This window comes from Candoia aspera, chromosome 2, assembly GCF_035149785.1.
Source record: "Candoia aspera isolate rCanAsp1 chromosome 2, rCanAsp1.hap2, whole genome shotgun sequence".
Lineage (NCBI taxonomy): Eukaryota > Metazoa > Chordata > Lepidosauria > Squamata > Boidae > Candoia > Candoia aspera.
This window is the reverse complement of record NC_086154.1, coordinates 175,542,126-175,556,268: the sequence shown is the minus strand read 5'-3', so window position 1 is coordinate 175,556,268 and position 14,143 is coordinate 175,542,126. Positions and strand designations below refer to the sequence as shown.

The following is a 14,143-nucleotide window of genomic DNA, read 5'->3' as shown; positions in this document are numbered from 1 at the left end:
ATTGCAACCAAGTGACACATCAAAACTTGTGACACAGATGAATGATCTTAAATCTGTTGTAACTTCTGCACAAAAGATCAGGCCTGTTAGTCCCTTGCTCAAATATAATTTTCACTTCCCTTCCCTCATCTTTAATCAATTCCTACTCTCTCACTTTTCTTCAGAATCCTTTGGATTAGCATGGGCTAGAAATGCGGTTAATAAAATAAATAAATTTTACTTTTCTGCCATTCAATCACTAACAAAAATGGAGTCCTGATTGATATTGACACTTACAAGAATTTTATCTCTACTAAACTTTGGGGCCAATTAAGAAGACTCTGACCTAAATTCAGGTAGCAGCCATATAACTAGAGATATATTTTGTGGCCTTTCTGAATAGAAAACATAATGAAGAAACAGGGTTCCCTCTCTCACTCTGAAATTACCTGAATTGTGAGAAATTCTATTACAATTCTTATTAGAACGACATGGTCAAATGCAGCATAAGCTTTCATCAGCGACTTTAATTTCAACCCAATTAGCTCTGGAGTTGTGCAGGTTTGACACTAGTCCAGGCTGGCTGTCAGCTCCTTATATAATGAAGGAGACTGGTCAGTATGGAATATCAAATTATTAGAGAGGGACGTCTCACACCCCACACATTTTGTAATAGGTTAATAGCATATTTTTGGTTTTCAGACCTGTTCAAAGGTAGGTTGTTTATACCTTTACAACAGTGTTTCTCAACTTTGCTGGCTGGGGAATTCTGGGAGTTTAAGTTCACACATCTTCAAGCTGCCAAGGTTGAGAAATCCTGCTTTATATGGTATGTCCTTGCAAGGGGGGGGGAGGAATCTGAATAAACAATGGGGTTCTAATTAGCATGATGGCCTTCCAGGAGAAGGATGATTGACTGCAAATTCCCAATGAATTATAGCCATGGGCAAATTCCTCGACTAACTTTCCCTCCCCACCCCCACCAAGGACATATAAGAAACGTCTTGCTCCCCTGCCACGGAGTTGAGCACTTCTCGGAATTGGGCCTTCGTAATACCAAAAGCAACAGCCCTAATGGACTGCGAGGCGGGGATCGCTGGCTGACTCCTCGGAGATGTTATGAACCACCCTCATGGTTCTCGAGCATCCCAGCCGAGAGGCGTCTGGCTCGGCTCTCCCTCGTGGCTCGGACAGGTGAGTTCCCAAGCCGTGCGGGAGGGCTGGGAGCCAGGCTTTGGTCCGCCTGAAACTCCCTCACGCACCGATTTCTCCTCTCCCTTTGACTCCACAGCCCGCCACAACCCCCAGCCAACCCGCGGCTCGAGGGACGCCTGAATGCTGCCCGGCGGGAGGAAGAAAACGGGGGCAACGTCGACGGCCGGCGAGGGCCTCGCGGGGTCCTCCTCGCTGGCGTCAGCACCGCGCGCGAGCTGCCAGCCAGCTGCTCCGCTGACGTCACGGCCCAACCCTGGTTTCTCTCTGTGTGTGTGCCCGACTCTCCCGCCCGCTCCCTCCCTCCGTCGCTCGCTCGCTCGCTCGCTCTCCTCCTTCCTCTTCCCCCTCCCCACGTGTTGGAGAGCGTAAAGTTTGTTGTTTCCGTCGTCTGGGCGACGGCATCCCCAGCCCCCGCAGATGGGCGGGGCTCCGACGAAGAGGGCGGGGCGGCGCGGGGCGGGGCGGGCGCGGGGCGGGGCGGGCTTAGAGTTTATAAGTAAGGCAACAGCAGGCGCGCGGCTTGACAGTTCGGAAAAGTGAGACAGTTCGGGCCGCGCGGGTATCCCTTCTCCGCCGAAAAGGGGGGAAAGCCGGAGCGCGTGCGAGAGAGGGAGAGGGAGAAAGCGCCAGCCCCGCCCGCCACTTAGCCAGCCAGGGACGCGCGGCGGCTGTGGGAAACTCCAGAAGTCCCCTCATGGCAGCGGCGCGAGCAGGGAATCCCCAGGAATTGTCTCGCGCCTTCCAGCTGTTGGTGTTGCTGCTGACACTGCCGCCGACTTGCGAAGCGGCTCGGGCTGCTGCTGCTCCCTGGCGGGGCTGCTTCTCCTCGTAGGAATAGCTCCAAGACATCTCCGCAGCCTTGCATCCAAAGGACTCTTTTTTTTTTAAAGTGAATATTCCACTTGCAATATACCTTGTGTGTATATCTATTTCTCCATAGATAGATTAAATTAGACTGCCGTTTTCTGTGCCTTCCGACCACGCAGCGGCTCTTGACACATTAATGAGGTGGGTGGCATTCCTCCTCTCTCCCCTTTTTTCTACTCCTTTTTTCTTCCTCGACGAAGCTCGGAATTAAAGTTTAAGCGTACACAATCCAACGGCTGAGGTTCTCTTTCTCCTTCCCTCCTCCCTCCCTCCCTCCTTCTGGATGCAGCCGCCCCTCGTCGTTTGCTTTACTTTCCTCTGGCATTTTTGCAGGCAGCCGCCCCCCGGCGAGTTTGACATGGCACTCAGCGGCACCCTCCTCCCTTCCATCTCCACCTTCGCCACGGCGGGCACGGCCGGCAGGGAAAAAGCCTTGAGACAAGCAGGTGGCCACAACGTGAGTATTCGCCGGGGCGGTTGGGTGCAGCGGAGGAATTCTGCCCAGCGTGAAAGAATTTACCTGAGATCAGCCCCATAGTCGCTTTAAGGGGGATGATCGTGGCTAGGGCTGCATGGGAGGGTGCTTGAACAGGTGTAGAGGTCTGTTCTTCTGCTACCCTGAGAAAGGGCTGTGCCGCGAATCCTCCCCCGCCTCCTGAAAAAGAGCTCTAGATTTTTTAGATCTTTTTAAAGCAGTTGAGCGTTTGATGGTGAAGAGTTTGGGGGGGAAGAGAGTGACTTTTCAGGCTCTACTGACAAAGGTGGAGCCAAAGCAAAACGTTCCCCAGGACCACGAATCTGGAAAGCAATTGGATTCTGACTGGAGTTCCAGTCAGAGATTTCCAGAAACAAAACGAAAGTCCTGCTCTGGTGCAGGTATCTGTATTATAAAACAGGAAGTGGGTTTTAAAAAATAATGAAGGGATTCATTCCAACTCTCCTGGTGCAGTTTATAGGCACATGTATTTATGAGCATAGGAGAATTCTCTCAAAAGTAGTCCAGAGATTAACTGTCTTACTAAAAGCATAACACACACAGACCCTTGCTGTGGGCACACTCACACAAAATGCACCACGGCTAACTTAAACATGATGTACTTATTTCAACTTTCTGAGTTTGCCCAACACATGAACCATCAGCTAAACTCATGGGCTGGGTCTGCTGACACATTTGGCTTAAATGTAGATTGCTGGTTATGGTTCGGTGTGTTGTGTGAAAGCAGACACATATTTTTTCTTTCAATTCTTGGATAGGATTAATCATTGTGGCAAAAATTGGGGACTGCTTTACCATTGGCGTGGGCATAGATGTTGCTTTGAATTTAAACATCAGCATTTTATAGGAAGAGAGAAGAGAGACCCATGGATAGAAAAATACACCAAGAAGGAATACAATGAAGTAAATAAGCTGAAGTATGCAGCGTATCACAAATCAAAATCATGGGTGTGGATGGGGATGTTTAATACATTGGCAGCCTCTGGAAATATATACACCCACTCATGTGCCTAGGTTAGCTTTTCTTTCTATCATCTCAGGCTGATGCCTTGCTTCTCTGGCTGGTATTGTATAATGAATGCAACCTCAGAAAACGCCTACATATGTGTAATTATTAATAAGAGCAATCTAATGCATTAATGTGGCATGTGCAGTTATTGCAAAACCCATTGATTTGTATTAATTTTCCTATGCTCTATGACTATGTCAGAAAACCCTTTTGTGGGGCGGGGGGAGGGTTCTGTCATGTATATTCACATCTACTGGGGTCTGGAAGAAAGCTTTGATAAGTAGATAAAAGTACTGGGATTGTACACATAACCTATATACAGAGGCAGTATAATAAGTATAAACCAATGGCAAGATTGCAAAGTGATACCTTTATTTTTATCTTGTCTTGTGACTTTTGAGCAGAGAGCTGCTCATGCTAGACACTAATAATTATGGCTTTAAAATGAGTTACTTAAGCCCTGTAGTTTCAGCCTTGACAGTTAAAATTCTGGCATAAGCTCTTAACTAGGACTATCTTGTGTCCCCCTAAAAATCACATAGCACAAAATGGAGAAGAAAAATGAGCAGTTCTGTGTTAGCGTGTCATAGCTTGAAAATTGTTTATACTTGGCCCTGAAAACTCATATAGCAGATTTAAAAAAAAAAAATTCTAAGGTGGTTTTTTTCTAATCAGGTTATTTAAGTCAGTCTTTCTCAAGAGTAGTCTCACAAGCATGAAGGTTTAATTTCATAGCCCCGCAATTCAGCAGTTGATTTCATTGGACTATACAATCACTGTTTCAAATGAACACGGGTTCTTTTTTTTTTCTTTTTAGAGAACTAATCCAATTGCACTATGGTGGAGCTGCCAGCTCAAATACATATATGACCCAAACAGTCATATTCTAAGCACTTACGGACTTTTTTTTTTGGTTTTGTTTTGGCTGTATATCTATTAAATAACTAGTACCCAGGTGTTTTTTCTTGTGCTTTTCCAGACTGAAAAAGTATACTTGACATCTTAGTTGATTTCTCCAGCCAACGAAAGGAGACTTTCCATTAATTTCTATCTTCTTCCCACAGAAGTGGAGGGAAGAGCTGTCTCACCTCAAGCGGATCCCCCCTGTACTGACAGGACGGCCTTTTGACCTCTCTTCTGAGCTGGAAAACACCACAAACAGCAGCAGTGGGACTATGTCGAGGCGGGAGACAGACGAGTTGAATGAGCTTCTGGACTTTGACTTCATCTTATCGAATTCCCTGATGCCCCAGGAGCAGCCCACAGCTGCTGCTGCTGTTGTGAGTGCTCCTGGTTCTTCACCCTCTGTCACAAGTAGCAGCTGCCCTTCTGTGACCACCTGTGACTTCTCCTACCAGCTGCAAAGGGGAGATCACCCTGGAGGTATAATGTACACTAGAGAACATGCTCCAGCTGCCCCTTTCAACCTGGCTGATATCAATGATGTCTCTCCTTCGGGTGGATTTGTAGCTGAGCTGATGAGGCCAGATCTGGACCCTGTTTATATGCAACAGCAACAGCAGCAGCAGCAGCAGCCTCCACCACCACCACCTCCTCCCCTGGGCAGCCTTCATGGGAAATTTGTGTTGAAAGCTACAGTGAACATGGGAGAATGCAATAACCACATCAACATTAGCAACAAGAACAATGTTGCTGCTGCAGCTTCCCCCTGCACGGATGGACCTGTGCCCCCTTCTGTGTATAACCATGTGCCCAGAATGTGCACCAAAATCAAGCAAGAGGCAGCCCCTTCATGCACTATTGGCCAATCCCATGGGAATACTCCAAGAGCCCAGCCGCATGACTTCTCTTTGGGTCGGCCGTTACCTAGTAGGACTAATCCTCCTTTGACTCCAGAGGAAATGATGACTCCTAGAGACTGCCACCCTTCCCCGCAGGGCTTAAGTCATTCCACTCTTCCACTTCCTCCGGGCTACCATCCTGGCCAAGCCTACCCTCCTTTTCTTCCAGAGCAGCTGCCACACAACGCCCTCCAGTATCAAGGTCAGTCTTACTATCTAAATGTTTTTGGAGAGCCTTTAAGTATGCCTCGATTGGTGCAAGGGATGATGCTGACTCCGCCCTCTTCACCTCTAGAGCTGATGCCTTCGGGGAGCTGCCTCTCTGAAGAGACCAAGCCAAAGAGGGGACGGAGGTCATGGCCCAGGAAAAGGACCGCAACACACACCTGTGAATATGCAGGCTGTGGTAAAACATACACGAAGAGTTCTCACCTCAAAGCACACCTTCGGACCCATACAGGTAAGGCCGGTTTAATAATGCTATGCTCAAATAGTATAAGAATACTGTTCGCATGTAGACAATACTGCCTTTTACCAAAAGGCAATCGGGATAGCCACTTCTATGTATAAACAACTTTGGACATCCTCTGCCACCTGGCCAGATGTTGTACATGACTGAAGATCATATTTTTTTCAGCACAAAGTATAGAGAAATAGACCCAGCCATTATCCCTCTGTCAAGTCTATACACTAGATTTTAAAGCCTGTGGAACCTGTCTGATGAGAGATAATAGTGGGTGGAAAAAAAAAAGATTGTACACCACTTTCACACCACTTTTAACTACTATTTAGCAATCACCCTATGAATGTTTTCTAAGAAGTAGAAAACAACACTCTGTGAGTGTGCTTAGAGCTGCCGCTTTAAACTCTTGCAACTCCAGCTAAGAGAACTGGAAATTATTTGAGAGGTGCAGCATGATCCATGGTGTATACGAGCGTACATTTTTGTCCTTTCCCAGCGTGGCCTAACTAGGTTTGGGGGGCTTTTGAAAGAAACCTGCAAATCCTGTTCAGTGGACAACAGGCACACCCTAAGGAGCCATGTTTTGCTCTTAAACACATCCATCCCTGAGAAAAAAAAATGTTGGTGTTCATTTTGTGTAGATTAGAACACAACTCTATTATTAGCACACATTTTAAAAAGCAGTTAGAATAGCACCATTTCACAGCTGTTTTAAATAGTTGGTTGCAGCCCTGTCCATTAACCTAGGAGTTTAACTATTAAAAGCCCATTACAATTATGGATTTGCTTTCGGATGGAAGGTGTTGGTTAAAATGGCTCGAAATGACTCACCCCTGGCAGAGGAATTGTTTTGCAGATAGATGCTTGATCATTGCTTGCCTAGCTATGGCCATGTGGCTGGTTAATTACAAGGTAGCTAGAAATCCAAACTGAATTAAGCATGTTTATCCTGATAACGCTACTGACATGTTTCTGCTGGGAATGGATGTTGCAAATAACCACAATTTATTTTCTTGCTCTTGCTTTGGATTTAAGATTTCTGCCTCATCCTCATTTGCTAGAAATCAACAAATCTTAATTTACTGGCTATGATCTTGGGAATCAACTTTTATTTGGGGGCTGTTTTGAATTTATGAAAACCAGACTGCCCTCCCACAAACTGTTGAGGGTTTCTTTTTTTCCTGTTCCATAGAAGCAACTGCCAGTCAACAGCCCTCTTGATAATTAGCTCTGGAAAATCTCCAGTTCTGGATTTTCCAGCCACCTGTATAAAGTGACAAAACAACCAATTTAATTAGTTCTTGCAGCTAAGATTTATAGAGTCATCAAGTTATGAAATGCCATTTTGAAAATCGTCAGTTTGCCTCACAATCACCCTGTTGACTTGGAAGAAAGTCCCTTGCAGGTAGTTTCCAAAGGAGCTTAATTTTAAGTCAATATATTTAAAATGGCAATGTGCATATGGTTTCTGTTTAACTGTATGTCAAAAGGGCAGGAACATTAACTCTGCCTACCCACCCACCCCAATCTTTTCTATGTTACTCTGAAGGCAGATTTACCTCCAGGTAAACAATTTGGACTGCCTTGTAAAAATTTTAAGCAAGATGACATGCTAATTTGAAACACTGATTTTAGAAACAGTTTCATTGATTCCAGTGACATTTCCTCCTCTGTATAAGTATGATGGGGATTATCAGACCATTTGTGGTAACAGTGGTTTAAATGCACAGTCCAGACAATGAAATGAAACTTTCAGTTCTCCAGATGGCTTAGGAAAATGAACTTTAAAAGAAACTTCTTAATGAGGTTGATAGGCTGAAACTTTCATGAAAACGAAAACATATAGTTGAACCTGAAAGCTTCAGTGTGATGTTTCTTGGTGCTGTTTTTTGAGTTGGCTTTGTCTGTAACCAAAGGATTCAGGCTGCATGTGTGATCGGAGTAGTTTCATGCCACTTTAATCCAGAAACAGTCAGAAAAGAATTTAAGAAAAGGAGTGTATAGGTCATATTGCCACACAATCAGTAAAAGTGTTTATTGTCTTTTTATGTTTCTATATACGTCCTGATTTCTGAGTGCATGTAGGCTGCTGACAGATGGTATTTTGCAATAACTGGTGAAAAGCTGAATCATTGTTACCTATAGCATGCATGGGTCTTCAGATAAGTCCTGGCCAACCACAAACATTTTCTTAGTGTAATCTTTTGAAAGGGGGCAGGGGGGGTGCTAAGAGTAAAATAATATGTGCCTCCCTGGTTGCCCCCCAAAAATTCTCAGCCACAGGTGGCTTTCATAGTTACAGGTTTAGTATCCTATATCCTTTCATTTTCTTTTATTTGGCTGTTTCCAGTCACATAATTATTACAGCGTCTTTGTAATTTTTCCAAACCCAATGAACAAAAATGGATGTGAGTTCCGTGTATACGTGTGTGTGTGCATGTGTGTGTATATATACACATACACACACACTTACACATTATAGGAAAACATGTCTATAATTAAACCACCTTTCAGGGTTCTGGGGGAGAAAAAGGTAACAGTTCATATGAAAGGGACTTGCTCAGCCATTAGACCGTATGCATCCAAGCCTTCTTGAATCCGCAAGGATAGTAACAGGTGCCTGGTCATTGGAGAAGTTGTTATGCTAACTGTCCTAACAACCAGGAACCACACTGAGACAAGGAATAGGTCTCTAGTGCTTTATTACTGCTACATTAGACAGAAAATCCTAACAAACTGAAGAAGCGTGGGAAAAACCCAGACAGATAAACCCCAAAAGTCAAGGCGGGTCTGTTCTGTGTCTCTTTGAATGGTTGCTTAACTCCTCAGTACTACGCATGCGTTTTCCCCCCTGGATAGAGGCCCCCTCCTGCACACCATCAGTACTCATGACACTAACCGAAACAGACTTGCATTTGTTTCTTGGGCCATACGTTGAGGCTTGCTCCAATATTTGCCTCACATGCAGAAGTAATTGATGTGGCTCTTTATTTCCGAAGGTGAGAAGCCCTATCACTGTGACTGGGAAGGCTGTGGCTGGAAATTTGCCCGCTCCGATGAACTTACACGTCACTACAGAAAACATACAGGGCACCGCCCTTTCCAGTGCCAGAGGTGTGACAGAGCATTTTCCAGGTCTGACCACCTCGCCTTACACATGAAGAGACACTTTTGAAAAGGACTCGAGGAACTTTACCTTTACGGCCTGGAGAGATTCAGTATTCGACAGCACATAAGACTGTCTTCCACGCGAGGGAAGGAAGGACTCCACTTTAAAGCACTACAGAAAATCCCAGTGAGGTCTTCCAGAAAAAAAAAAACATGGAAAGGAATGAACAATTTTAAACAAATGTTGTGGATTTTTTTAATAAACCAGGGGAACAATGACTGGATTTTATATCATTCCATTTTTTTTAATCTGACTTGAATCTTTCTGGACTACAGAATGCCAAGGACTGACTGGAAGTCAAGGATATCAGGGTTAACACAAACTGTCGAGGGAGGGATGAATGGGTGGATGGATGGATGGATGGATGGATGGATGGGAAATTACGTAGGGAACCACCTGGTGAAGACAGATAATGACACTAGCAGAACAGCAACCCTGCTTTTGAAGCTCCTTTACCTCAATCAGGCCAAATGCTTTATTTTCTTCCTAAGTTCCCAAAGCACTTTTGTAACAAGTTTAAAACAAGTGTATTGTTATAGGAAGAAAGGAATGGGCAATTTTAACATGTTGTGTTTAAATGGGCTATAAAAGCAGCATCCCTCAAGTGGGGAAGTACGAACTCGATCCCAGATGCACCATTTGACTTATAAAAGGTGTGCTAATTCCAAAGCACTGAGCTAGCCTGGCTCACTTTGTGGCAATAGTGATAAATCCACTATGATTTCTCTTTGAATGTCATGCCTGTCTTCACCCTAAATTCCCTTAAGATTTCTTTTCAATGCAATATTGTAAACATGTTATAATCTTGTAATTTCTTTTACCTTCCAAAAGCCATTACTAAACTATGTCAAATGGGAAAAAGAAGAAATTCAGGTACAGAGTTGTAGTTAAAAGTCTATTTTCATGGTGCTGAATGACTTTTGGTTCTTAAGGTACCAAAAAAAGGAAGCCAAAGTTCTCAAACTGCTGCATATTTGACAAGGAAATACATTTGTCTTCCGATCTACAATTAATGATGACCTAAGTCAGGTTAATAAACCTGGTTTATTTGTGTTTGTTTCTTTTAATTTTCTATGCAGACAGTCTGTAATGCACTGTGGTTTCAATGTGCAATAATTTGTACAATGGTTTATTCACAAAAATGCCTTAAGCAGAACAATTTTTTTTCTATATAGGTCTTTACATAATAAATATGTAATATAAATTTAAGGAGACTTCTATTTTGTATATTTTGTAAACTATGAAGTGAAAAATGAACATTTTGACAGAGTTTGTATTTTGCATATTCATTTTGCTGAAAATAACTTTTAAATAAACCTATTTTATCTGAATGGACGTTTCTACTTTTCCTAGACCATTTTAATATGCAATGAAAAATTTCATGAACAGTTTGTGTTTAGGCATAGTGTTCAAAAGCTATGCTAACTCCATATTGTAAGAAGTTCTGCACTGCTTCTAGTCATGTTTACTCAGATGTAAGCTCCATCAGATTCAGTTTAGCTTATCCCCAAAATAAATTATTCTGGGCTGTAATCCTAAACATTCTTACCAAGAAGTAAGCACCAAACAATTCAGCATTAATTCTAACTTATCAAGCACTGTGATACATAATATTAGTGCTTATTAATTATTAGGCTTGCATTAAATCCTTCTAAGTTCACCTTTTTTTCAGAATCCATGCCCTGCTATATATCCTCAGCTTAAACAGTTTAAAATACATATTTTTAAAAAATAGTTTCATTTTCTTTTCTTCCATGCTGCATTTCTAAAATAACTCAGTCTGCTAAATGTTTCTGGGGCAAATCAGCCGTGTTGCAGTGTAGCTTAACCCTGAGTATCCAGTCTAATAATAATATACTTTGTGGTAGTTTAGGAAGAAAAAGATCAGAGGTGGCTGGTAATGTCCAAACAATATTCTAAGAGTTTGATGTATGTATTGTTTAAACAATATTTTGGAATGGCCATATTGGTCACCTGGAGAGTAGGTTTCAGATGATTATTTGAGTTGGGACTGTATCTCTTAGATCTCGTGTTATATTATCTCCAAAAGAAGATTTTGCCAAATTAAAGATTGTTTTATATTTTCTAGGCTCAAGGGTAGAACATGTTGCTATAACACTTCAAATCCCTTCAAATAGGTTAAAGGCTGACGCCTCTCTAGCTTGCAAATGCAAATACATATAAGCAGGGGTTTCATTTTATTGAAGTGCAGATCGTGTTTCCTGATTGCTGATAAAGCAAAACTTGGTGGAAGCTTATCATTTGAAGCGTTCTTCAGGAATGTTGTATTTGACATTTATCTTTTATTTGAATATGATCACCCAAATTTCATAGTACCCTTCACAAACATGCCTTTGGTTTTGAAAATACTCTTGTTTCTGTCATGTAGTTTTGCAGAATTGAAGAGTTAATTTTCATGGAAGTTGTAGAAAAACATTTGGTTTTTATTTTTCAAACTGAATTATCAGTTCTTGCAATAAACATACGGGCTTAAAGGTAGCTTACTCAAGGATTTATGTACATTTTGAATAGTGTTCATTTTAATTTCTGCTTCTGTGTCCAGCTCTTCCTCCACAGAGTTTGAATTTGTAAACTAATTTTGCATAGTGTGAGAGAGACAATAAGGAGACTTATTTCTTATTAGGCATATCTAGGATTGCAATCAATGTGTGTAGATGGCACTAAAATAATAACAAATTCAAGCATAAATTTTGAGGAGAACATGGAAAACAGAAAATTGAACACATGTTTTTGTGTAGAATTGGGTAGAGTTATTTACCCGACTGTCAGAATTATTGATAATTTATTCTGTGATTAAAAGTGTTTTTCCTTTGGCATCTGATTCCATATTGTTCCCCCTCCAGCCCAAATCCAGTACTCAAGGTATATAGTCTCACAATCATTTGTCTGGTTGAACATAAGCCTAGTTCTATTAATTTGACCTTATGTCACACTCTGCACTGTGGGACTTTGTGAAGGAGACTATTATCAAATGTTCTGGGTTCTGCTCCTTTTTTTCTTCAGTCTTCAAAGGTGGGAACAATATTTCACACTTCCTCTGTGTTCCTCCTCTGCTTAGTTGTGCGGATTAGGACTGGAGAGGAAGGAAGATAGTAGTTCCAAATTAGAAAAGTGGCTCCATAGAGGGCATCTAATTTAAGAGCTTCCCAAATCCTGAAGCCAGCCCCGATGCAAGGTACCTGATGCTGGTACCTTGTGTTGTACAATACATCTCCATTTCCTCTGCTTAGAACTTCTGGTTTGTTCCTATTACTGTACAGTTCCATGAACTAGGCTGATTAGAAGGAGAGAAACTAATCCATTGATACTTACCACTGATTCAACAGCTTGAGAAGTCTCACTGTGTTCAGTGAAGTTTACTTCTAAATAAGAGTCTACAGAATTGCAGCACATTAGCAGGACTTTGAAATCTGATCCCCATTTCTGCCAGCCCGGGATCCCCACGTTGCTTTCTAGAGATCTGCCCCTTGGACTTTATGTATAAAACTGTCTAATCTGCAACATTTCCTTCACGTAAAGGGAATATGCTAATATACAATGCAGCAACCAATTTAATTTCATAGAACAGTGTAAAGTATATGTGTGGTCTTTTAAAATTCATCTGGATGGGGAAAACAGCTCAAATGCATTGTAGCATAAAATGCTGATATATTTGTTTCATGCTGTTAACTGCAAGTGCATTCTTGCTTGTGACATTAAAGTAATTTTCTTCAAGATTTTTTTTCTAATTTGACAACAGCTGGTTATTAACGTAAACAATATGCATGTTATCTAGCTGTGGTGTCCTAGTTTTCTACTTGTACAGAGATAGTATTTTTATTGAGTTTTTCCCAAGCTTAAAAACATTTTTTTTCCCTGCCAAAGGCTATGCCTTACTCATGGTAGGACTCTGATAAAAATGAAACACCGTTCTAAGAAGTCCTCTGTGTTAAGTGCTTTGCTGTGCCTTTAACTTTTTTTATTTCACCTTGGGTGAATGCCAGCTAACACTCCTTAATGCATAGAAGACAGCCTTCATTTGGAGCCCTTGTTCTTTAGGTGGTCTCCACATGAGAACAGAATATCAACATCAGCAATTGTAATTTAAAAGGCAGGTGTAGCTAAAAATAACTTGCTGCATTGGCCACCTGTTCCATTATATGCTGTGGTTCCTGGAGCTAAACAAATCAATAGGGCAACAATACACATGAACACTTGCACCAACTTACAGCATGCTGGTTGCATGCAAGAGTGGGGGAGCTGACAGTAAATTATTTTGATACAGAATTAAAAACAGTAACGTTGTGCACTGCAGATACGTTCCTGCTTCCCGTTACTTAAAGAGATTTTGAAATAAAGATTAGTTCATGCACAAAGATTACTGCCGAATGACTCCAGTCAGATTTTGAAAGGGGACTGAAAGGGAAAGTCTTAATAACAATTGTTTTCCCTCTTCTTGCTGAATCTGAAGTCTCCTGTGGACAAAACTGGCCCTTGATGCACAGGAAGCAGATTCTGGATCCAACTTACTTCAGCTGAGTTCTACAGGTGTAACACATTGCTGAGTGGTTTGAACAATGAGCCACAGTACAATGAAACCCAAAGTGGACAAAAGCTTGTTTCATGAAACAAGCCATTTGCCATTCTAACAGACTTTCATCCATCTTCACCTACTCCTTTGGTGAGGGAGAATGAGAGCCTCACTTAATTACATTTGCCAGCTTTTATGTTTTATTGACTTTATTATAATTTCTTTGATTGTTGTGAGCCACCCAGAGTCACTGAGAATCAGGCGGCCTAGAAGCTTTTATTATTATTACTATTATTTTCTCAATGCAACCTAAAATAAATAAATAAAAGCATTACAATACTAAAAACAGTATAAAAATAGGTTATGGGTTTGATGCTTAAAAAGGACTTCAGTCAGTCAATTCATCTGTGCAGGAGGGCAGATGTAGTCCTGTCTGAAATTCTTTAAAGCAGCTGCTACTTTTGCCCAAATCTCACAGCTGTTCTGGGATCCCAGGAAAAACTGCTGCAGCTGCTGCTTTAACAAGTTACAGGCAGCAGTTGAGTTTGTACCCCGTGACCTCCAAAGCATTTTCTGGCATTGAATCTGAAGAGTTGTATCTAATAAAAACAC

At 42.0% G+C, this 14,143-nt stretch overlaps 1 protein-coding gene across 4 annotated transcripts; it reads left to right on the top strand.

The window, feature by feature from the left end:
* Positions 1–1,727: 1,727 nt before the first annotated feature.
* Positions 1,728–9,482, top strand: KLF4 (KLF transcription factor 4). 4 transcript variants are annotated; one of them, XM_063294947.1, is made up of 4 exons: positions 1,730–2,202; positions 2,395–2,518; positions 4,631–5,828; positions 8,831–9,482. In XM_063294947.1, exons 1-4 carry the CDS (start codon positions 2,198–2,200, stop codon positions 9,004–9,006), a joined length of 1,503 nt encoding a protein of 500 aa, XP_063151017.1. In that variant the 5' UTR covers positions 1,730–2,197; the 3' UTR covers positions 9,007–9,482. The 4 variants fall into 4 exon arrangements, with proteins under 4 accessions (XP_063151016.1, XP_063151017.1, XP_063151015.1 ...); XM_063294948.1 differs by having other exon boundaries at positions 1,731–2,518; positions 4,631–5,570; positions 5,664–5,828; XM_063294946.1 differs by having other exon boundaries at positions 1,728–2,518; positions 4,634–5,828.
* The last annotated feature ends 4,661 nt before the right edge of the window (positions 9,483–14,143 follow it).